The sequence below is a fragment of the Melopsittacus undulatus genome, chromosome 4 (genome assembly GCF_012275295.1).
Source record: "Melopsittacus undulatus isolate bMelUnd1 chromosome 4, bMelUnd1.mat.Z, whole genome shotgun sequence".
In the NCBI taxonomy this organism is placed as follows: Eukaryota; Metazoa; Chordata; class Aves; order Psittaciformes; family Psittaculidae; genus Melopsittacus; species Melopsittacus undulatus.
In genome coordinates, this window is record NC_047530.1 from 94,596,678 (window position 1) to 94,621,906 (window position 25,229).

Consider the following 25,229-nt stretch of genomic DNA (forward strand, 5'->3'; position numbering starts at 1 on the left):
AGGAAATAATAAAATTATTGAATGTGAAAGTACTCTTGCATATCTTATTTATGTCTTCAAAATCTCTCATTCTTCCTACATGGTTTGCTGTCTTCACCTAACACATCTCCCTGGGCAGGTTTTATGCATCAATACCTGTTACTGATACCATGGTAGCTTGCAAAACCCTTAATAGGAGTCAGTTCTACAAATATTTAAGACAAAAACCATCTGTGTTCAGGAGAAACTGCAATTTACTACACAGCAATGGAATTGTTCAGTTGTCAGGTGATTTAATAAATGGTAACATGGTTATCGGATATCATAGTGTAGTATGTTATTTCAATACACAAAGATGCTGAAGATGTGGATTAAATCTTCAGTTCCATTGACATTAATTGATATTAGATATCTAAATAAACGTCTGGATCTTGCTTCAATGAATTCTTTCATTGAGAGCAATGACAGTTAAAATTTTCATCCAAACAGTCTGTATATTCAATAACCTCTGAGGACTTTTCCTGAACAGTATGTGGAGTGTTTGTCCTATTTATTCTATTTTCTCTGGTGTTTTTCCATGCTTTCTACTATTTGTCTTCAGTAAAACACGTTTACCATCTGATGTCTCAGTTACCTAAACTGTTCAAATCCTGTTGAAGTTGGTGATATATCAAAGCGTGGCTGAGAAGAAAGGGGTAAAAAGCAGAACTACCTTTCCTTTATTATTGTAAGTAGCACAATCAGCCTTCTTTATTCGTTTGGCAGTCTCTTCATTATATTCAAACTGCAGTTTATCACTTGATAATTTATTCTCGGGTCGGTCTTCAAGAATGTTATCTAAAAATTAATGGCATTTTAATAAACATAAAGCCAAACAATTTAAACTGGAAATTAAATTTTAATGAATATTTGTAGACAATGCTGTGAATCTTAATTGAATAACCAGATGCCAAAATTATGCATTTACTGGTCAAAGCATTTTAATAGTAACTTTCTACTTTAAAAATTTAATGCTCAGCTTTGGTTAATATTTTGCACTTCTTTTAAAGCCCATCCTTTTGTGCTCATGAGGTCCTTAAAACAAAATCACTAAATGAATTAAGCTTGCCATCTGACAACAACTGATACTGCTGAATAGCAAAGAATTGCTTGAGTCCAAACATGATTAACAATATCAAGCACATACATGTCTTTGGACAGCAAGTTTTGGCTTTCCTCTCCTTACATTCACCATGAATAAATATTTTTATATCTATAGAAATTCCGCTTCAAAGCTACATATTTATCAGAGAAGCATGCACCTATTAATTTGGTCTTTCTAGACCAAAATATTGTGACTGTCACAAAAGGAATGGTTTTATTTCATTCCTGATATTTCTGATGCTTTGACCAAACTGTTTTTATGCATAACCAGTGTCATACATGCAGGCTTCTAACAGTTCCTGATCAGTTAACAGTGCCATACAAAAATATCTGATTGCTGATTGCATTTTTAATATGAACTAGAAACCGTATTTTCACACTGTCACATTTAACAGCAGGCTAGAGATGCAGTGCTGATGTCATGCAGTTAAAAAGCTCAACCAAATGGCCTTTACCTTCCTGGCTGTTAGGAGCAGGAGAAGCATTAAGGACATCAGCTACAGGGAAACAGAGTCAGAGAGGGAATAAGAGTAAAGGAAATTAAGATTTACAGCCAGAGAAATGAAAATGAAGTGTCAGTTGTAAAACTATTAGCCTTACACAATCCTAATGCATCAGTAAGGAAAATAAAACTAAAAATCTTCTAGAAAGTTTACAGACCATTATTTAGATTAGTTTGGCTAAATATGAACATAATTAAAGATCTCAGAGAATAATCATTGTCATAAAGCAGTAAAACATGCCACAGATTCCTTCATATATTGGAAGGTGTGAATGTTTCTTGCTAGCTTCAGATTTCTCAAACTTTCTCTTAACTCAAACATTGCTCAAACATGACATACTGCAGTTAGCTCACAAGTTTCCTAACAAGTCTGTGATCAAAGATCTGAGTTTTTCACAGCAATGTACACAAAAAAAAGAAAACCCTCTTTATTGAGCAAGCCACGGATAAGCCAGTGGCTTCTCTGCTTTTACGCATGAAGTGAACAGCTGATGCTGAAAGTGTAACAAGTTAAGTTCTTCAGGGATCTCTGGGATTGGATAGCAAACAAGGTGAAGTTTGGAGAATCTGCATCTTAGGTCAATGTAATGGCAGTCACACAGATGCAAAGGCTAAGCCTGTTGTGAACTTTGGCTTTCAGGTGTCTGGATTCCTCATAAAAGACAATACAGCTGAAGGTAGATTATGAACAACAATAATTTTTTTTAATAATATAAATAATATAAAATACAATTTATAAAGACTACAGTTTAGCATACGCTGCATGGTTAAAACATCTGATGGTTGGAGTTAAAGTTGCACTCAAGTCCTCTACATCTACACAGTCAAATTATTTTAACAGTATTATAGACTATTGCACTAAGAACATTCAGCACATCTTCCTCTCAAGTGGTAAAATCAACTTACCTACATCATTCTTGTACTAGAATATTTACATGCCTTATTGCTAAAAACAGCACCGTAATAAATAAGCAAATATATACTGTTACCATCAGAGAGAGATTCATAGTCATAGTCATATTCATCCTCTTCATCTTCTTCCTCCTCATTGGTAGGTGTGAGGTTGCTAGCACCATTGCTAGCCTGTGCTTGCATATGTGCCAGCTGGTGAGCCTACAGCAACAGAACCACTTATTACATTCTTGGTAAGTATTTTTAAGAAGCAGAAGAGTTTACATTGCTGCCTGCATCTTATTTATATGAAAGTACTGGCTTGAATATAAAAAAAGAGAAAGGTAGAATTCTACTAAAAATTACTGCGTAATCTATATATACACACATGCTCAATGCATATCACTATTGTTCAACAAACACGAATAGCAAATGTTATAGCCTCAAAGAAAACTTCATTTATGTTTTTCACATAGGACATGTGGTGCTAATCATAATACTATGAATTATTAGAAAACTAAAATTCACTATATTTTTTTATGCTGTGTCTATACTTGCCTGTATGTCTTGTCTACTTATTTGAAAGTATTGCAATCCACTTCCAAGTATGAGTATGCATTAGATTTTTCTGCTGTACATATCAGAATGACAAAAACTTCAAACACAAATGAACTATTTCTAACAAAAGCTAGGTCTCATTGCTTGCTGTTAAGGAAGCACTTTACCTTTTGTTTCAATATATCCACTGGTGTTTGATGGGCTTTCAGCTTCTTATTCTTCAGCAGGATTTTTCTTTTGAGTTGGTCAGGTGATGGAAGCATGGGATCATCAGAAAAGTCACTCTCAAATAAAAACTTGGCTACCAGCTTATCTCCGAATACATTCTGAAACATTGGGAACATGTTATTATATTATGGAAAATCCCAAGGCATGTGCTTAGAATAATTTACAGCTCCTGGTCTACCTTGAAAATTTCAGCCATCTTGCGTTGTTGAGGCAAGGAACAGTGGTTTTCTATTGATATAATAATTGGCATGTCAGAGGTGATAAATGCATTGCGATCAATAGCTTCCACTACCTCCTGTGAGAAAGAAAGGTCATTGAAACAACATGTGATTACTTTGCAGCATTCAGTTAACTTACAGTTACTTGAAAGGAGAGAAAGGAAGGCACCCTTTTTCTCCCCTAAGAAGAAAGAATCCACAATCTCCTTTCAAAACAAGCTCTTCAGATCAACCTAGCATCTTGTTACAACAAAACTGGTAACAGTTACTTATGTTAGTTATGCTGACAACAAAGACAAAATTACAGTACTTATGCTACAAAAACTAATTTGAAAAGCATAATGTTTACAATGAAGAAGTTCTTGTCTACACGGTCTGTTGTTCATATTCTATTAGGATTTATCCCATTAGGATTTGTGCTTTTCCAATAGGTTAATTTTTTCCCTCATTAGAGAAAAAGCTACTGATTTTCTTCTATTTTTTTTTTGTTTGTTTGTTTCAATGTGCCATTACCAACATACCTTAAAAGAAATCTTGGTAGTAAGAGTGTGCCCATGATAAATGATAGGCATCCCATCATCGCCATCCCAGCAGTCTAATTCTACACTTCTGCAGCCTTGTAAAAGAACCTACAATGCAAGTGAACAGTGTAAGCATGTATAAGCCACAGTCTGATGCCCTCAAAGTAGAAGGCAGACATTGCAGAGCTAAATGAAAGCTGATGATTTAGTGAAAGTGCTGGGAAGAGTAACCTCTGTGGAGTAAACATAGCCCACAGAAGCTAGAAAACCCAGCTAACTGCATTCCCTAGGTTGAGAAAGAGTAGGAAAATTAAGAAAGCATTTATGTTTTTAGGAGAAGTACCATAAAACTTTGAAATTCATGGTATCTTACAGGAAACAGGGAATCTGCAGAAAGTGCTTGGTTCTTAATGTATAGCTTAATTTTCTGAGGGAGAGAAATTTTTCCATATTTCTACCTGCAAAAGTAGCTATAAAGCAACATGGTAATTTAATCCAGGTTTCTACTAGGATAACTTATGGGCACAGAATCTTCTGTTTGCCAGTTCTTTTTGTTGGTTTTGGTAGTTTTTTAAGTAGAAAGTGGTCTGAAAATAATGTCTTAAAAACAACTTCCATGAGGATACTTAGAATGTGGCAGGCCATCTTATTTAATGATATTAAGCTAATTTACACTTATCCACCCATTTTTTATTTATTAATTTATTTATTTTATAAAGCCCTACTTGCTAAAAGACCACTGAAAAAAACAAAGAGGAAGGATGAAGGGAAAGATAAGTTAACCCATCTGTTGGCAGCTTATTAAGTCCAGCTTATTATTGCTACCAATATTTAGCATGCCTAGTATTGAAAGAGTTATCTGGATTCCAATTAAATATTTTAATGAAAACAAAGATCTCTACAATCAAAACCATTTCCAGCAAATGAAAAAATAATTCAAAACCTGAATAATCTTATTTTAGACACTTGTGTCCACAGTTGGCACACCACCACTTCCGTGACAGCCAGACACACTGAGACAGAATAAAGAGCCCCTTCTCTTCCAATGACAGCTACTTGTGGGACAGGAAGAAACTTCTGCATCATGCAAGTTTTGGAGCCAGATGAGCTTCCCATCTATTATCAACACAATACTCACATCACTCTGTGCAGTGTTACTACAGGAACCTTCTCTGCAATTGCATTATTCTGTGCAATTATGTTATTCAGGCTTTGCTAACACAGCCTCACCCCCATGTCTTGTAATTCCAGGCAAAGCAGCACATGGAACACCAGATTAGCTCTTCTCAATGGTGAGTCATTAACATTTAGAGTAATGAAAACACTACTCACTGGAAGTTTGACGCTTTCTCTAGCATTTGGTAAATACACAGACACACAAGTATACACACACACACATATATACAAACAGACACAGAATCAAAAGCCCTAGGGAAAAATTGCTCTTTTGCTGGTGACCACCAATCAGGCATACAGTATCAAAACCTGAAGAATATTCCTAGAAGAAATGCTTTTAGACGTTATAGTTCCATTTGAAATTTGTTTTTGCAGAGCAATGTACAGTATTTGAGTAGTGGTTTTGACATCTGAATGAACTAAAATATTAGATCAGTCTTTCCTGTGGGAAAGTCTAATTTTAGTAGGTTGGGTCAGACCGACTGGTGTCTAAATGCTATGAATCTCAAACTAAACCCATTTTTTTGCCTAAGAAAAGGCATTTGAGCACAACTGCTTACAGGCAGCTTTCCCACACATCATGTTTTCCAACATTTTGCGAGCAGGGGTTTAGGACATTTAGATTTTCAAAGCAAAAAGGTCATGTTTCTGCGGCTTGCCAGTTAAACAAACAAGTTCACGTTGAAAACTGCCACCAATGATCTAATCCTGCATACCTGGCTGTAGAGCTCTACTGAGGACTCCCCTTTAAGTTGATGGCCAGTAAGGTAAGTGTTGTGTGAAGACTCTATGTAATAATACGACAGTGGATAGTGCAAGTCCTCAGCATTCTCTTGTGACTCATCGTTTTTGGAGGCGAAGTTGTCTTTATCCATCAAAAATCTAGAGATGAGATGATGTGAGGAAATTTTATGCTGTACTGAGTATTTTGTGACTGTCATGTAAGCAACAATACACTCAGGTCATCTTTATATATATGTATTTATACATGCATATATATATATATATATATATATAAAATTAACACATAAGTAATTACCTTGCAAATCCTTCAAAAGATAGCAGCCCCTGCTGGCACATGTTCACACTGGGTTCAAATTTCTACAAAAAGAAATTTAAGAGATATATAATAAAAATTCTTAAAAATAGGTATTTTTCATATTTGATAGTGTAGTCTGCTCACCAAACTAACTAGTTAGTATGTAAAAGCTGTTTCTTTTTGTGCGTAATTAGGTGTTTGCAGTATACTCGTGCCTGTTTTGCAAATCACTAAACAGGCATATTAACTTATAATTGTAAATCATAGAATCATTTGGGTTGGAAAGGATGCTGGGAGATAATCAAATCCAACCTCCTTTTCAAAGCAGAGTCAGCACTTAAACTGAAATTGAAGAGGATCTATAATCAGGCATCCTTCTCCTATATATTGTACTTAAACACAGCATACCACCATCTCGAAATAAAGAGACTTGTGGTATGCTAACTTGAGGTCTCTTTAGAATTTCTGTCTTTTAAAGTTAGCCATTTTATATTATATGTTGATACCTGAAATATACGGGGTTTAGACTTTGTTAACTGCTAAGTGGGGGCTTAACTTTGGAGTGTATTAATTATGCATGTTTGGAAGAATTCAAGACTTTCTATATAATTTCTAATCATTTCAGCCGTTGTGCATAAGTGAATAAAACATTTCCTCTGAAATATTTTTTATAATAAAATAAAATCAGTGGAAACGGCAGTTTTTTAGTTACAAATTAGGGTCAAACTCTACCAAAGGTGGTCACAAGGACACAAGGAGAAAACAACACAAGGCCAGGCTGGACGAAGCGTTGGGTGGCATGGTTTATTGCGAGGTGTCCCTGCCCATGGCAGGGGGGTTGGAACTAGATGATATCAAGGTCCTTTCCAACCCTAACTATTCTATGATTCTATGATTCTAACTCACTGTCATGAATGCTTTTCCCAAGTGGTGACATCCCTAACCCCTTTCTGGATATAACACACATAGCCAATAAAAGTTTATTTACTTTTTTTTTCTTTTTATAGACATATTCATGGGCATCTTTTCGATTTTATAGCCCAGAATTAAGATAGTATTAAATTTTATATTCAAGTAAAGTGTTGCAACACTATCAGCATGAAAGGAAATATCCACATAGATATGCTGTTCTGGCTACAAGTCAAACAATGTTAGTGTTGAAAACAAAAGTAACAAGAAGGAATTGCAAGATATTTGTCTACAGACCTGGATAATACTGAGGATTTCATCATAGGTGCAGTGTTCTCCTTGGCAGTTAACTAGGAAGTCATTTAGCTGCTGGATTCCCACTCCAAATATTCCCAGTGATGTGCTTTCAACTCCAGTACCGTTGGTTACTATACTGGCAGCAGCAATAGCATCAGATATTTGCCTCTGGTTATCTGATAGTTGCTGCCTGCTCTTAATGAACAAACCAAGGTCTGAAACATTCCTAGTCAACAAATCTTAAAATAAAAAATAAGGAAATATAAGGTATATAATTATGTGTATTATATCTACTGTACAGAACATAATGTAATATACACCACACTTGAATATCTGACTGAATATTTTAGCACTGGTATAGTAAATTAGAACAAATCCATCTTGTTTCTATTGACTAACAGAAGAAAGAGCATGAAGCAGTATAACAGCAGTGGGAGCAGCTTGTAAGTGTTCAATTACTATAAGTAAAATTCTAGAACTTTTAACATGTATTCACAACCTCTCACACAGTCACCCAGGACCCACCTGCTTCCTCTCTAGACCATGTACACCCTCAAAGCCCTTCCTTCGCTATGTACAACCTCATATCCTGCCTGTGCAGTCACTGTGTATCTTCTTCCATTCTCATACGTCAATTGTACTGTACCCTCCCCACAGGTTGCTAAGCAGAAAGGCTGTTTTCTTTAAATACGCACAAAGCTACAGACTTAGATTACGGTAACAGGGGAATGTAAAATGGGACAGAAGTTTCCTTCCCCCTTGTTCCACATAAAGCTGATGTACTAGGAAAAAACCAATCAAATGAGGCACAGGGTGCAGTCTCCTCATTCCTCCTTCCTACTTTTGCTTAGTGTTTTAGCCCTTCCAGAGCTCCTGCAATCAGGTACAGATCCTTGTGTTGGGCCCAGCTGTTCAGCAACAAGTTTTATGCCTCCGCTATACTGGTTACAGATATAATTGGCTAATATAGAGCAGAAATACTTTTTCTTCCCTTAATTTCTGAACAAAGAACATATCTTACATCCTACTAACTAGATATTAGTGGAGACAGCGCAAAAATTCTCTGTGTAAACTTTTGATAGTTCTTTATGAAACTGACACACTTTTTCTTAAGGCCAGTAACTGAAGCTCAGCAATGTAGCAGATGTATTTTCCTTTTTAACAAACCTAAATCAGGCTGGAATCCGCTACTATTTTCATCAATCTTCAAATTAGTATAAAGTGGAGCAGGCTCTAAACCAGATCGATTGCAAGGCACAGCATAGACATCGAAGAGGTCTTTCAGATCCTTGCGGCTACGGACACTGCGAAAAGAGTAGAAAAGCTCAAGTTTTACTTTTTTTTACAAACTTGGATGAATGAGATCGGTACAGAATAAAAATATATTTTACCTGAAAGATTTGAAGAGCTCTACAAATTCCACAAAAGTCATGTTACTATCAGACACCATGAAGTTCTGAAACCCCTTCATTCCTCCTTTAACGCGGCCATGCCAGCTACTGCTGCTCCATGCACTAAATCAGAAAAAGACTGCTGTAGCTTGGTTTATTAAATTCCATGTATTGAAACATTCTGCATTACTGCATTAACACTTTATTTGTTCTCTCCTTAATACATTTATAACCAGTATCTGAAAGAAGCAAATAAAGCAGTATCTTCTAAGATGCATAACAGTTTGTACCTTCTTGTTTTATAGCAACTATGCTATTCCCTCAAGACAACTGCAGACTTTGCCAGAATTAATAATGTATATGCGTGCTATTTAAAAATGTGCAAATGGGGCTGATGCAAATGGCACAAATTAAAGCACTCTCATTTTCTCTTGAAAGAAAACAATGTCAATATTCCTGTAGCACAGGCTGCTCATAAGGTTTGTTGAAGATTTGTTAAGGGAAAATTAAAACATATATATCATATATATCATCAGGTTGAGCTACAGTCCTCCTTTTAGGCTTGAACAATAGGTTCTGAAGGCCACTAGAAACACAGTTTTAATGATTTCCTACTTTCAGGGCTGATGTAAGGAAAGTAGACTGGAATTTCTTGAGAGCGAAGGCAGAAAATGATCACAGAAACAACTAGGTGTTTGATGCTAACTATCTTAGTTGACTTGAGTAACAGAGTAATAGCAAGCCCAGCTAATTTCTTTATAACTGAAACTGTTAACTGATGTTGTGAAGCTGAAAAAAGTTTTTTTGAAGTGGGACCAGTATATTTCCAAAAGCTACATCCCCAAATCCTTAGGCTACTACAGGATTTGCACTAGTAAGTGTAGTTAGGCCCAACTTGAACTATCCCTTGAGCAGTGTGAACAAATCCTTAGTAGATTTCATGTACTAATTTGTAATGGCAGGCTGAGCTCTGAGCTCTTAAGCCTCTTCCTAGACCTAAAGACCAATGAACACTTACTGCAGGAATGGGATCCCCCAGCACCAGCATCTTGAAAAGGGAGGCATCTCAACAAGTATCAAGAACTGTTTAGTTCAAACCATAACTCCAGAAGTTACAGTATTTGTTTCAAAATACCAGACTAGGTGACCACGTGTCAGACTTTCTTGTGACATTTTGTAACGTTCAAATCTACAAATCCATTAATCTATGAATTCTGCCATCAGGCTCAGTACAAGTAGTTCCAGTTCCAACAGCTGTGATGGAAAAACAGGACCAGCTTGTCCCATGTTCCTAAAGACATCTACAGTCACCTACTGCAGGCAGGCAACATTTTACATAAATATGCTAGATCAGATACCTCAATTCCCTCCTGGCCTTTGGTGGATGCATGCACTTGAAAGCAGAATGTGATTTAAAAGTACTAAAAACCACCATCTCCTTTAGTTGATAATGTTCAATTTGTTTGACCTCACTATGGCAAGTACTGACATAGTGCATATGACTTCTTTCCTAAAATCATTCCTAATATTTTTATCAGACAAGAAAAATAAACCATGATGAGGAAAATCTCTTGACTCTAGAAAACAGACTGCAACTGCAGAGCACTGAGTGGAAGACTGGCAGCAGATGGTAACGCTCAGCATTTCACTGGAGCTGATTGCTAAAGAGTATTTTCCACATCTTTCCATGGGTAACCAGCACAGGTTGTTAAAAAAAAAGAAGACAAAACCCTAAGAACCCCACCAACAGCCAAAGTAATTAGTAACAGTCTGGATTGTGCCTGTATACAGGTATAACATGTGAGGCAGTTTAATTTCTCTTCACAAAAACCCCTAAATCTCTATTTTTCCATATCCTGTTATCGGTTTCCCAGTGGTGTTACCATGCTTTCCCCTGCTTCCTCCACCTTACACGTGGCACTAGATTGCCAAAGGACTCGGAAATTTGCTGGAGGCTTTCAAAGAATGACAGAAGACACCTACAGGCTACCTGTGTTTGGAAATTATCTGGACTGTGTAAGAGGTTATTCTCAATAAAAAATATTTGTGAGGACATCAGGAATATCAAGGTTATGAGTTATGTATGTAAAAATACCATTTTCAATCTGTACATGTAAGAATTACTGTTATTTTAAACCAAAGATAGCCAGGTCCTCATCTTTTTAAATTGCTATCATTATATTTAGATTCTTTTAATTTTTTACTTGTAGAAATTTTATTTAGTGCTTCTCATTTGTTGGGGACATCGATCTAATTTACTGGTTGGGCAAAAGTTCATGCACATATTACATGGCAAGAGAAAGAGAGAAAGAACTAGAAATCTTTCTTGCTCTCCTCCTGGCTGCTGCACTGCAGCTAAAAATCATTTCTTACCAGCTCAGCTTTCTGTGCTGTGAAGGCTCTGCTTAGTTCAGTGGGATACTCTATACACCACCCTTAAGCTCTGGGTTCTGTGAGGGATCGTGCACTCAATGCACAATCAGCTCATGTCCAACACCACTTCCAACTATGAAGCCTTGTCAGTGTTTGAGTCTGAATCCAGATGCTAATCTGAATTAATAACTTCTGCTAGCTGCAATCTGTGCAGAGCCATACAAATGCGTACAAGCACTCCCAGTGGATCCTGTATTTCCTATGTTATTTCACTATCTTGGACAGTCTAACTTTCTGCTACTTTAGAAAATGGATACTTCATTTTATCTTCATTTATGATGGTACTGACAAAAGTGGTCAGTTATAACTGCCCAACAATTGGCTCAGGTCTGTTTTGCTTCACTACAGTGCTTGCCTGTCTCTAAGACATCACCTTCTTTTTTGGCGTGTGTTCTATCTGAAGTGACTGAAATAAATTGTGGCATATACTATTGCCTGACTGATTGCCATTTATTTAATGTAACACTAAGCAATAGGACATGCCATGACTTGATGGTTTGCTTGACACTACAATCCTTGCTGGAAACATTCCCTAGAAGACAATATACTGTAGATGGCTTGAGACTGAATAACCTCTCCATCCATACTACCTAATTACCGATGTCTCTGAAGGAAATATTCCTGGAATTGCACCTAAATTCTCACTTGGAGGTAACCAGCTGGTTTACTCTAAAAGAGATCCCAGGTGTAAATTAGTGCACATATAGCACTTTGCAGCAAATCAGACAGCCAGCTATTTGACAGGTTAGGCTTAGTGATAACAGTTGAGGCACATGTGAAGTCTCCACACACATGAAAACTGGCAAGCACAGTTCAGAACTATCAAGGGTCCAAAGGGTAGATATGAAGACTAAAACTCTCTCTAGTACTCTAAGTCTCTTAATGGCTCATGAAAACTGGGTCAAAACAACGGATAAAGCATGTAATTCTGTTCTGAGGAATTTCCTCAGGACCGATGAAACAGCCATGCAGCTGTATGTTGAGCAAATTCTAACAAGAAGGGTCATATCAAGTTGGGGAAATCTCTACCAAAAAATGCAGTGGAGTTTCCACACAGCTTTGCCGGGGAAAATCTGTCATAACTCAGGGAGGCCCATAGTGTTAAGCTGCACAGGGATCTGTACAGAAAAGCAGGACTGAGGGGAATTAAAGGAATACTAGCTGTTCTTCCTCAGGGAATGTAAATTCTCCACTGAACTTTTTAATCTCGCTTAGAAAACAACAATTTTTTTGGCATATAGGCAAAAAGCAGATTTGCAAAGCACAGAAGTATTTTCCAGAGGTAGTAAAGCAGCATTTATTTGTTTTAATGTAAAAGAAAGCTGGTCCAGTCCTTCATAAAAGAGAAATGTCTTACAGAGTTAAATCCTACTCTGGCATGTTCATCACATTGTTTTGAATGATAGTGAAGAACAAAAAGTAAGCAACATAGTAATGAGTCTCAGAAAGCTGTCCACAGGTAGCTCTGCTCCTCATACCTATTGCCAAAGTTTAATGTGTAAAAAACCAAAAATCCCTAAGAAATACACAACATACACCATTACACAAAACACCTCTCTTCAAAATCAGCATTCTCCCAGCAGAGATAATAGCTTCTATTGTTTGTCATTGCTCTCCTCGAAACCCAAACTCACAACCCCACCTCAGCGTTCATTCTGTTAAAAGGCACTGGATGGCCTCTGTTGAGGTGGTTTTCTTGCATGTTATAAAGTACCACCCACATACCTGACATATTATCATTGTTATATTATTATTACTACAATTACTAACATCACTTTTTCTAGAATTAATACAATAGTCCACTATGTCACTGCACAACCACAGCATAACCTTCTGCACTGCCTAATGACACCAAAACAACCTCCTCTCAAGGAGGAGGAGCCTCTAAGAGAAAGATTTCAAGTCTGTTCCTCCAGTTCCCCAGGGCAGTATTACAATCATCACCAGGAATGTCAGCAAAAGTTAATATTCTCCAAGGTAGAAATTACTTATGCTAAGAAACCTTAGAACTTCAGTTCACACATCTATAACATTTCTTTTGATTTTCATTATACAGATGACGTTTGTAACTATGTTTTGGATCAGATCTGGAGAAAGAGTTAAACTCTGTATCTGTGTAGCTTTGGAACAGCATTCCAATCTGCTTTTGTAATAGACATAAATGGAAACATGCTGCTCAAGGACTTGCTACAAAGCCATCCTCAGATTCATGGTATTTCAGCTTAAATGTCCTGTGTTGTTCTGCAATGTGTTTCATGTCTCTCAAAAGGCTAGTGACATTACTGGCATTGTTTTTGTCAGATTTTGTTAGTTTGGCCTGAAACCCACATTCAGTGATAATTAAGTAACAGTAACTTTTTTCTTTTTAAATCAAAGCATTGCTTTTGTCCTTACCTAGACTGACTCTTGCTTGAAGAAATTACAGGAGAGGAGACTGGTCTTGCTGGTGAAGATGTTGTAGCTCCTAAATTAGGAGATCCAGATGCTGTCAGAGAGTGAGCTCTTCTTGATGGCAGGTTGTTAGATGGAGAAACATTAATAGTAATATTTTGATCTATGGAGAAAACAAAAGTTTGCAACACAATTACAACATTTGGCCCAATAAAAATGTTTTTGTCCAAGCGACCTATAACATAATTCATTAAGGTGTAGTAAAACACTAAAGGGATTTTAGATTTGTCCCAAGACAGTAAAAAAAGATACATTCTGAACAATATATATATACCCATTTCGTCTGAATGGAAAGGAAATGCTAATGAAACTAAATGAAAGAACAATCATAAGCAACTACATAAATTGAAAGTCTGGAGTTTCAACTGCAAAAGTAGTTTCATATCATAGATGTATTTTTAACACCATAAAAAAAGGCTTTTGAGCAAAACACTGAGGGAACTTTAAGTACTGAAGTATTAACATATCTACCTGGTTCTTCATGTTCATCAAGATCTTGAGGATCTGAACCACTCCTATTACGATATTCCTTAGAGCTTTTTGCCTTCCGAGTTGCCATTTCATCATCAGTGGCCTCTCCACTTTCACCCTAGAAATAACAAGCACCATAATACTTTATACTGAGGTAGCACCCAAAGGTCCCAACAAGATTCTGTTCACTTTCTGCTAGCCCCAACATGTACATGTACCAAGAATGCTTCAAGTATGAGAAAAGAAACTCGAAATACTGAAAACAAGCCCGAAACCTGAAATTGCAATACGCTGTTTTTAAATTATTCTCTAACTTTTCTCTGGTTCAGAATGCCATTAGCTGCACAGTAACTTGTAAGAAGGGAACAAATCAGCCAGATAAGCACAAACTACATGAATAACAAAATATTCTACCCTCATGAGTACTTTTTTCTTTTTCTTAGCTGCATTTAATCCCAGAGTGTTGTTTCTCTGGACACTAGGTTTCTCGGTGCTTTTGGTAAGAGTTCCTGCAGTTGTGTTTCTTGCACTCCATCGTCTGCCTCCAAACAGTTCAACAGCCTGAGCCAAGGTTGGGCCTTCAAACCTTCCATCCTCCTACAAAAATCCTCAGTGTTAACAAAACAAGAGAAAGAACAGACACATTTTCTTAAGCAATAAAATAGGCATCTCTAAGGAATGAATGAAAGGCAAAACATCAGGGGGAGGCAATTTTTAATTACTGCATGAATATCAAAGGGCTATTTTGTTTGCTATTTTGGCTGGGGTTTTGGCCCTAACTCTCATCACTCAGCATTTCAGAACTTCTTTCCAGTACAGGCATTGCTCTTTCTTTAGTAAAATACTTACTCCAAAACTCCAAACATATGAACAGCTTCATAATAAAAACAAATTTAACTTCAGTGTATTGAAAACATGCAAGGTTTGACAGAACATTATGCGGAGAATCGGGTCTTACTGATTTAAGCTGTATTGCAAAGTTGGAGGATTGGTTCTCACTTTTAATTTTAACTTATAATAGACACAAATTACATTACATTAAGTTGTTGACATTTTTGAACTTTTCTTATACAAAATCACATCATCTTTTACCTGGTAAAGGCTGACATACTGTTTCCGTAGCCACTGTAGTCTTTGATCAGGGAATCTCCTCATTTTTCTTACAGCTTTAGTCAATTCCAGCAATCCATCATACAGCATTCTGGCAGTGTATTTTGGAGCAACAAAGTGCAGCAACTTATTATCAGTAGTCTGAAGTCCATAAAGTAGTGTTATACCATTTTCTTCAAGGGACATATTGCAAAGTTTATTTTGAACACACACAGTGTGCATATCAATGCCAGAGTGTCCCATATATACAGCCTTGGCTGAAAACAAGTCCAAAACACCTTCCACCAGTCCAGTATTACCAAGAATCTGGTATTTACCAAGCTCAGAAGTACTACCCAGCACACTGAGTTTTGCCTTCACGCTTGCAGGGCAAACTGTTGTTGGTTTTGTCCAAGTCAAAGTACTATTGTCAGGCTGAAGTTGAAGGAAGCAACGTGCTGAGAGATGTGTCTCCTGATCATAATGAATGACAGTTGCCCCTTGTTGCATGAACTGGTGGACATCAGCCCTGATAGATAACACATACCAGGGAATGAGTTCTATCCCATGGCAGAAAGCCTTTTGTTGCTCTTCTGTTGAACTAGTGTCCCACTCCTTCAACTGCTCAAATATATCACTTTCAGAATCTGAAAGATCTCCAATTATAAATCTGTGAGTAAAGACGAGAGACATATCTTTAGTTATACATGTGCTTATTTATGTTATGACTAATGAATATATTTCTGCTGTAAATTAAACAAAAAGCATACTATCCGTTTATAATTTGGACTTACAGGAACATCTGTAGTTTTTACAGTATTACAATCTACATTATTGCAATTTCAAATTAGTAAGTAGATGCTTCTACCATTAATTACAACTCCTGTAACAATATATTTTCTTTGAACTTCCCAAACATTACATTATCAATAAAAACCCTCCATTTGGATATTAAAGCCATGATTCCAGTTTCTAAATCCACAGCATAGGATTGCTTCATTTGAAATATCAAGTACCGTATATGGAAACTGTTAGCAGGATCTAGTGGATTGAAGACAGGACTTCTATTCTCTGCTCTATTATTGATTTAATCTGGTGATTTCTCACATTATATAATTCTCTGATTAACACTTGTAAAAATAGTGGTTCAAATACATATGTTCCCCATAGGGAGGCAGCAAGAATTTGATCAGATACTTCTCATTAAAAAAATTAATTTTATTTAAGCAAAAGATTAACATGAAGCTTGCATGCAGCAACCAAAAGTTTTGAAATATTTTACCTAATTAGAAACAGTAGATATGGAGCAACAATCAATAATACTGAACTAATAAATGAGGTAGTTTAAATACATTTTTTAACTTGCAGAAACTTCTAACATGTATGAATGCAAAAATGTTCAATATTTTGATACTGCTTTAATGAACATATAAAAGAGCAAACGGTTCCATGAAGCAGAACTAATGAAGCACATCTTCCTAAGGCTATCTGGCCAATAAAATCCAAACCAGCTTCCTCTGCATATTCTTCAAGGCATCTTTTCTTAATAGCCTCAGTGCTTCCTCTTCATATCATCACGTACACTCAGCTCCTGCCCATGTCTTACGAGCTAAGAAAACCAATTCATGTTGTAACTTGTTCCAAGTCACATATACTATCTCCCTAAGCTAAACAGCATGGAGAATCATTAGCTCTTCCTCAGTTTCTTCACTACCCTGGGCACTAACTGATTTTAATTTTTTCCCTTATTCCATATATCAACTCTAATGATCCCTCTATTAATTTATTAAGCAGTGAGATTTCTACTTCTCTCTCCACCAAATTTAGCAAAAAGTGGCCAACAGACTGAGGATTTATTACTTGTGACTGACAAATGCACAGTAACTCTATCAGACTTCACTGTAGGTCTATTTCCTTGAGAAATCTTGCTAAAAATAAATGTCATGCATTATAACTGAGCTGGTATAAACTGTCTTACCAGACACATAAAAATATTTACCTGTGTTATACAAGATTAAATTTTTCAAAGTAAACAAATAACAAAAGCAGCTCCTTCTCCTCCATGACCTCAAAACAATCAAATAAATCTCTACAAAACTGCTAGAAAGTGTATTCTGAGACTAGATGTGCATGGCTGGAGAAGTCTGGTATAGCGGAGACAAACGGCAGAGCTTTATTTATGCCTTATTTCCACATTTGATAGCGCTGGCATGCTGCAGATTAAAATGTATAAAAAGCAGGTAAGGCAAGAACACACACAGAATCATATAGAGAAATATATCTTTGACACTAACTGCCAAAAGCGACACAACTATCAGTTATTGAGAACACACTTACAGAACTCGGTTTGAATCAGCTTTCTTTACATGTGCTGCACTGAGAGGCAAGGAAATGAAAAGAAAGGATAAAGGAAACATTAAAACAGATTGCAGTTTTAAAGTGGAAAATTGCAAGGGATATGAAAAGCAAAAAACTTGAGGTTTTCTGCTATTACTTTAAAAGTTATTTACTGTAATTAGGAAAGCTTTAAAGTGAAGATGAGATGAGGGTAATAAAGCAAGGTATAAAAGTTTACAGTATCTTAATAGATAATTTTATTAACAATTCTATAAAAATGGTATTTCAAACTTTTCTGTCTTTTCCTGTCTACCTTTACTTATTTGAGAACTGTCAAGACTGAGTTCTAATAAAGATTAAAGTTTGATATTTTTCTGGCATGTACAGAAATTTGGGTCACTGATTACAGAGCAATGGAGTTTATTTGCTAACACAATTGGGAAAGTAGTTATACACACTAACACTGATTTTATTAGATACCTTTAATTTTTTTCAAATCAAACTAATCTACCAGCTTTGGTGGGTTCATGTTCCACAACACTAACCCAAATCAGTAGAAGTCACCTTCAATTCTAAAGCAATAAGAAACATATTATAATGTGTATTTTTCTGCCCTCATGACCAAAATACTACAATTATCAGGTAATATGTAATTATTATATAATTTAGATTTTATAAAACTGTATGCAAATATGACTTTTCTCACCTAAGTTTCTTCCTTAGAACTTTTAAGTCATTCACAGCATTAAAATAAACCAAACATTGCAGCCTCCATACAACAGGGACAATGAACTAGGCCGTTTTGCTTCTGCAGCAATGTGCTCCTATGCCTCACCCAACTGTCTGAATGCCCAAGGAAGAGATGGCAGGTGAAGAAGGAATTTCCAAAGTCTAGGAGCTACCTGGGCTAAATGAATATTTCCAGAAGTGTTTTTCTACAAGTGATTATACTCTTAAAGTCAGTTCTATAGATACTAACAGCTGAGTACTTAGTAGCCTGAAACAGGAAGCACAACTTCAATTACCTATCTTCAGTTTTGTTCATTTAAATTTTAAACTTTCATTTCAGTGTTATATTAGCTTTTGTCTTTTTGCCTTGAAGTCCTATTTTAAACTGTAACTTACAAGCTTATATTTAAATAAAAAGCATAATTATTTTACCAAGTACTGATTTCATAAACGCATAACAAAGAAAACTTCATTTCTTTCCATACTATTCTTTTAAATTTAAACTCTGTTTTGTTCATTTAAGTGAAAAGTTTATTTCCTTGTCTTACTCTCCACTTGAACTGCTGTAAGCTGATTTTAAAGCATAATCATTAATAAAAGTAATTCCTGGAAGAAAGTCTTTGAACTGAAGTAAGTCAAGAGACAACATAAATGAACAGAGAAGTGTGTCTGTCTTTCTTGGCTTAATCTACTGCTCCACTTTCCAGAAGCAACTAAAGCCAGATGTGAATAATTCTATTAGAAACCATCATTTCAGGAAAGAATCATTATTTATTTGAAATGAAAATTAGAATTGCATGTTAATTAAGTAAATGCATTTAAAACAGGAAGATGGTAGTTCCTTCTCAGGCAGTCACTTATTAGATTTTATGTGTAAGTAGCTGAAATATGTTGGATACTTCTGAACATATGGGTATTTCTGATTCACATTATCAATAAAGTAACTCATACAATAACTTAAGCATGCTCTTCTGTGCAAGCCCTCACATAATTTTGCAGGTCTTCATCTCTGAACAGTACAGATCCATTACTTAATTTGAAATTATTCTAACACGGTTACTTAGTTTAAACCCACCTATGTCTATATGGGCTGCACTTCACCAGAAAGCAACATTTTTCTAGACTTAGTGATCTCTTAAACTTTGTACTTAAGATATTTCTTGATGGTGAACAGTAGCGAATATACCACACCTTTGAAATGAAAACCTGAGATTGGCTGTTTTTACAAAGGGCACAATTAAGAAAACTTTTATGCAAAATAGCAGGACTACAGCAACCTGAAAATAGAAAATGTGTACTGACTTATAACTGTTTTCTGGACATAATTCCAAAACCCTAAATGAGCATGTCCTTAAAAGAAGAGATCTTCTGAAGGATAACAACCTTTCTTCTGAAGTGGGCAGAATGCTGCCCAAGCATGCAGAATGTAATGTCCTGAGCTCTGATAACGGATATGTCCTGGTGCTATTCCTGTCACCACAGATCAAAATTGTCATCGTAACTTTGGATTTTTAAAGGTCTATGTGTAAGACGAAAAGGATTTACCCTTATCATGAGAGGAAGTAATTCCATCATGAGGGAAAACATAACTATACAGAGAGTTTCCTAGCATTTGAATATCTGATACTTAGCATAACTGCAGGGGAAAAAGGTTCTGAATTAGAAGAGGATAAATAAAAGGGAAGATGTTAAAGTTTACCTTATTACTAAAAGTGAGCCTTGGTAAAAGGAAATTAAAGAATAAAACCATGAAATATACAGGTGATAACAGAAAATAAAATGAGACCTACTGGTACCGGGTTTTGTCCTTCAAAGAGTTTTTTCTTGAATTACTGCCTTCACTAAAATTATCTTCACCCTCTTCAGATTCCAAACTGCGATTGCAGCTCCGAATCGTTTGAAAGATACTGTTTGCTGTTGATTCTTTCTCTGGATTATTTAAACCATCTTGGCCTACTCGTTGCAAGAAATTATCTTGTCCACTGTAATCTGAAACAAACTAGAGATACCTAAAAGGTTAGTATAGTAATGAATAGGATGTGCCATCTGCTTCTCACTGAAGCTCTTACAAGAATTAATATTTAGCATATATTTCATATTAGCTTCTTATGGGATTTTCTATCTACTTCCAATCCTAAACAGACCAAGTCACTGCATAAATCAAACAACATAAATTTCAGTAACTCCTGAAAACTCTTTAATAGCCTCAGTCTTAATCTTTTCATCTAACAGGAGCATTTTTCTTTTAAACCAAAATTGTAAAACTCAAAAGAAATTCCTTCTTTTCATAGAGGAAAAGCCTGATTCACTGAGCTGAATTGCATTTTTGAGGAACTGAAGGCTTTCCAATTTCCAATTAATTAAGTGGAAGGACAGAGCATTTAACAGAAAGTAAATACTTATTTTACCCAAAGTATAAAGCTGATCCTTTAGTCCTAACTTTAATTTCTCAGTACTCCAGTACTGAACTAGATACAAACAATCAAATCTAAATTGATACACTAACTACAGGAATTAAATTGAGGTATATTTAACTCAACACTGGTAATAGCCTGGTCTAGAAAAATATAATTAGATGATGCTTTTGTTTAAAATAACAAACAATATAAAATAATAGCAAATAAAGCACTTGATAGCTCTGAACATAACCCTTTAGAATATTAATCTCACCTCTAATGTTTCATTCTGGGTGTTATATCGTGGGCAGAGTCTGATAAGGCTTGATGTCCCATCCAAAACTTCACAAAGCTCTTTTAAAAATACACCACAGAAAGGAACAACTTTACAGCCTGGAATATTGAGTGCCCGGTTAACCACTTTCCTGTATTCAGATGATGACTCGTGTTGTGCCATAGCATCTTTCAGACTTCGCATGGTTTCAATATCAGACTGGTCCATAAATTGCCACATTTTTAAAACTTTCCTTGACCTATTGCAAAAAGAGATTACAACATTTATTTTTAAAAAAATTAAAATCAATTTACATTCAAGTTCAACACTGACAGCATGTAGGTAATGGAGGAAATTATCATCATTATTCAGAAATGAATGCATGAAAGCAAGATTATTTTCATGAGAATTTGGGGTTGTGGATCATTTTGCCCCTTTTGAATTATTAAAGAACAAAACTAAAAAGAAGAATCAAGCAGTCTGATCTACTGGAATCACATATGACATTTTAATAAAAGCTCAGCTGCGTGAGATATAAAAGCAGACTTTCTAACACTTTCATTGTGTTACTGCCTTAAATTCATAAGGGCTTGGGAAGAAATAAGATTAAAGAACTTATAAAGATATACCAGATCATTTATTGCAAATTCCTTTAGTTGTATTATGAAAAATCCATAAAGTTAGCAAAAGTTAGGGGTTTTTTTAATTAAATTTATTTAAAATAATTAACATTGACTTTTCCTCATTTCATTCACAAAATAAATTACTTATTTTCATGGAAATAAGTAAATTGGGATCATGTTCTAGCTCCCAGACACCAGTGCAATGCTGTAGATTAAAAGAACCTTTGATTTCAAACAGAAATAGTTCCTGATGCTCCCTGAGGACAGTGGGTACAGCAGGGAGCCTTGCTGCATTCTAAGCTGTATGTCTGTGCAATGATACGGCCTTTCTACCTAGTCCTGGCCCCAAACATACCAAAAGGTCTGTAGAAAGGCTAACAGTAGAACATCCTTTCTGCCCCTGTCAGGGAAACACTGCTGAGCAGCACTAAGCCTTCCTCTCTTCTCTTTCCTTTGTGCTGTGCAGATGCATAAGAGATAAAATTAAGCTTTTAATTTGCTTTGTATTTTCTCTCACAACTTAGATGGCTTTTAGACTGTGGATGCATCCTGCTCAAAAAGACTCCTTATGCCTATGAGTGTTTCAAGTGTGTTTTATATAGCAAAAATGTAAACCAATCGCTCAATGAGAATCCTTACTAATCCACAAAGAGCAACAAGACAAACAGTTTGAAGCTTTATTACACAAACATGATATGCAAGGAGGGTCAAAGCTAAGAAATGGGAAATTGGGTCTTAACTCTTCCCTGTTCAATCCTGCTGATTAGCTTTATTTGATTAAATTAATCACAACCGCTTCTCCATCTTCTTTTCGCATTAAAAAATTGCTGCTAAAAAAACCCCAAACAGAAATATATTTTCTAATGTAACATATTTAGCATGTACCAGGAAAACCAATGGTGTCTCCAGAGCACTTGTGAAAAACAGCTTTTAGCATGCTTCATTTTTCCAAAAGGGATTACTAGAAAGTCACAGGGTGAGATAGTGTGATTTAGCCATGGATTTCTGTTTAGCCCATTGTTCTCCAGAAACATCTGCTTAACAGAAGCTGCAATGTATTCTGTCACTGAAAAGCCATTTAAAAAAAGTGCTGCCAGTACCTCAGCCCTGCCAGGAATTCCATTACAGCGTTGTAGTTGCCCATATTCCAGCAGCATTTTGCCACATGTACTAAATACGAGAAGACTTCTCGTTTCTCCTCCATAGAACCTGCAGTCAGGATCAGCCAGGTAACCCATGAGCTCACCTTGTAGAATAAAACAGATGGTACAGTCAATCAAAGCAATGTCACTTGGAGAATTCATGCATACTTGATGGAAAACGTGGGGTTTTGTGGTTTCCTTCTGTCAGCAGGCTATCAGGCAAAATTCTACTTCTGCGTTCAGGCCAAATCATATATGCAATGTAAACACACCTTACACACAGCCATACTCATATTACAACAGATAAATCATAAATTACTCTAAAAATACTTAACCAAAACCTTACTGCATCTTAAGATATTCCAAATATGCATTCAGGCCACAAAAGAATATGGACTGATTTCTAAAGCTCCCTGAGAGATCTGCAGTGTAAATTCTTATTAACATAATTTACAGATCTCAGCTTCACTCTGCATAACCCTTGTTCTTACAACACGGACAGTGAAAGTTGATAAATTCGAATTTTTATTTTTACTTAACTTCACAAAACTGGTACTTGTATTTAACGTACAAATTTGTTAATTCTTATATGCACGGAACATTTAAAATCATTCATACTATTCAAGATTACAAATTAAGTAAAAAAAAAAAAACACCTTCTAAGTGTGACCATACTACCAACTTGTATTCTGATTAATCAATGCCAGAATCAGAAATTAATGTTGTACGTGATTCTGCTTGTATTTAAACAAGTAAAAAACAAACCTTCGTTCTATCAGTGTGCAGATTTTCTTTCCAGTTTATGTTCCCACAACATCCATAAAAAGTAGCTATATTTCACATGGAAACCTAATTTAAACCAACTGTTCCTTTTTACAATATGATTCCCTGGGGGCTTGATTTTTATCATTGTGTAAACACTTAGGAAGCAATAAACGTGATTTGTTTACTGACACAGAGTTCCATTCTTTGGTCCTGAAGGTCTCAAGTGTTTAGAGACAATACCAGTGTGAGGAGAGGCTTATAAAAATGAGGAAATATTAGTTCCCCCCTCAGGGGGCATAGACTTTTATTTAAGAAAACAAGCATGTGAAATAAAATGTAAATGCATTAGTACTTACAGGGGAAAAAAACCACCAACCAACAACACTAAAACTATATAGGACTTCCATTTATGCAAGTCTAGAAAGACACCGTGTTCTGAGCCTGTCACTCCTGAGGGAGAACAGTCAAAGAAAACGAAAAATCTAAGTCGCTATCTAATCTTTCTAATGCCCAAATCAATCAAGAACAATAGAACAATAAATGAGACATGTGCAGAGAAGATGACAAGCTATAGCTCAAATATATGCAAAGTATATATGTGTATAAAAACATCACATTTTAAAGACTGAATTCCTGAGGAAATGAGGCTGTAAAATTGTTCCATTTTTCATACAGTGAGGCATGCTTGGGAATGCATACCATGGTGATGGGGATGCTCTAATAGGATGTGAGGAACAGGGGACAATGGACCTGTTAAAAAACAGTATTCCATCCGTCCCAGCTCTCATTGGACCACTTGGGTATGGAAAGCCGGATCTGGAAGAAACCTGCTTCAGGTTTAGTGATTACCAAAAGAAAGCAGGTTAACTACTGATTCAATAATAATTCTATGTTTTATAATTAACATGTAACAAGAAGAAAGATTAGGAATAGATAACAGGCACAGAGCTTTCAACAATGGTGGAACAAGTACCAGAGTCCAACGCTGTACATCCAGAAGAAGCTTTCTCAAACACTGTTGCTATAGAGACCATGATACGAAATAAATAAAAGCTATTAATACTGGCTGGCCTATACAAGATATATCTAATGGCTCTGTCAGCTCTGAATGAGAATGTGAATTTAGTTGAAATTTTACTTGAAGTGCTCAATTTGTTATTCCTAAAATGTAAAAACTGAATCTATAAAGAAATGCATACCTGATGAGCATTAGGGTATTGAAAAACACAAAAAAACCCAGATCAAGTGAGGGCGAAACCAGAAAAGGTAACACAATTAATGCATTTTAAAAATCATAAATTGTGAAACAAAGCAGTTCAATCTGCAGTTCAAAGTTGGCATAGATTTATTTGTGTATGCTGGAATAAAATCACATATTGTTTTTGGATAATATTCCTGTTTTCCAGAAATGGCTCTCTTAGGGAATGCAAATGCTAAACATGCAATCTCACAAAAAAAATTAGTATTTGTTCGGTATGAAATACCAAGTGTAGTAATGACAGTTTGATTAATATGTGTTTAAGGTAGTAAAGATGTAATGCTCAGGAGAAAACAGTATCAAAATTGATAAAGAATGTCTAAAAAAGCAATTGAATTCAGACTCTCAACTAAGAAGCAACCTTGAAACTAGGACAACCACTTGTGGAAATTTTATTTAATAGAGAGTT

At 35.8% G+C, this 25,229-nt stretch overlaps 1 protein-coding gene across 1 annotated transcript in view; it reads right to left on the reverse strand.

The window, feature by feature from the left end:
* Positions 1-25,229, reverse strand: part of PLCE1 (phospholipase C epsilon 1) — a 121,818-nt gene that overhangs the window by 20,923 nt on the left and 75,666 nt on the right. The window contains exons 4-20 of the mRNA XM_005144091.3: positions 22,756-22,901; positions 21,033-21,291; positions 20,153-20,361; positions 15,300-15,966; positions 14,622-14,804; positions 14,208-14,325; positions 13,680-13,839; positions 8,853-8,975; positions 8,629-8,765; positions 7,462-7,700; positions 6,256-6,317; positions 5,933-6,098; positions 4,041-4,148; positions 3,480-3,596; positions 3,241-3,399; positions 2,614-2,737; positions 692-816 (exon numbers count right to left, since the gene is read on the reverse strand). Coding sequence (XP_005144148.2) covers positions 692-816; positions 2,614-2,737; positions 3,241-3,399; positions 3,480-3,596; positions 4,041-4,148; positions 5,933-6,098; positions 6,256-6,317; positions 7,462-7,700; positions 8,629-8,765; positions 8,853-8,975; positions 13,680-13,839; positions 14,208-14,325; positions 14,622-14,804; positions 15,300-15,966; positions 20,153-20,361; positions 21,033-21,291; positions 22,756-22,901 — 3,102 coding nt within the window. The remainder of the gene's footprint in view (positions 1-691; positions 817-2,613; positions 2,738-3,240; positions 3,400-3,479; positions 3,597-4,040; positions 4,149-5,932; positions 6,099-6,255; positions 6,318-7,461; positions 7,701-8,628; positions 8,766-8,852; positions 8,976-13,679; positions 13,840-14,207; positions 14,326-14,621; positions 14,805-15,299; positions 15,967-20,152; positions 20,362-21,032; positions 21,292-22,755; positions 22,902-25,229) is intronic.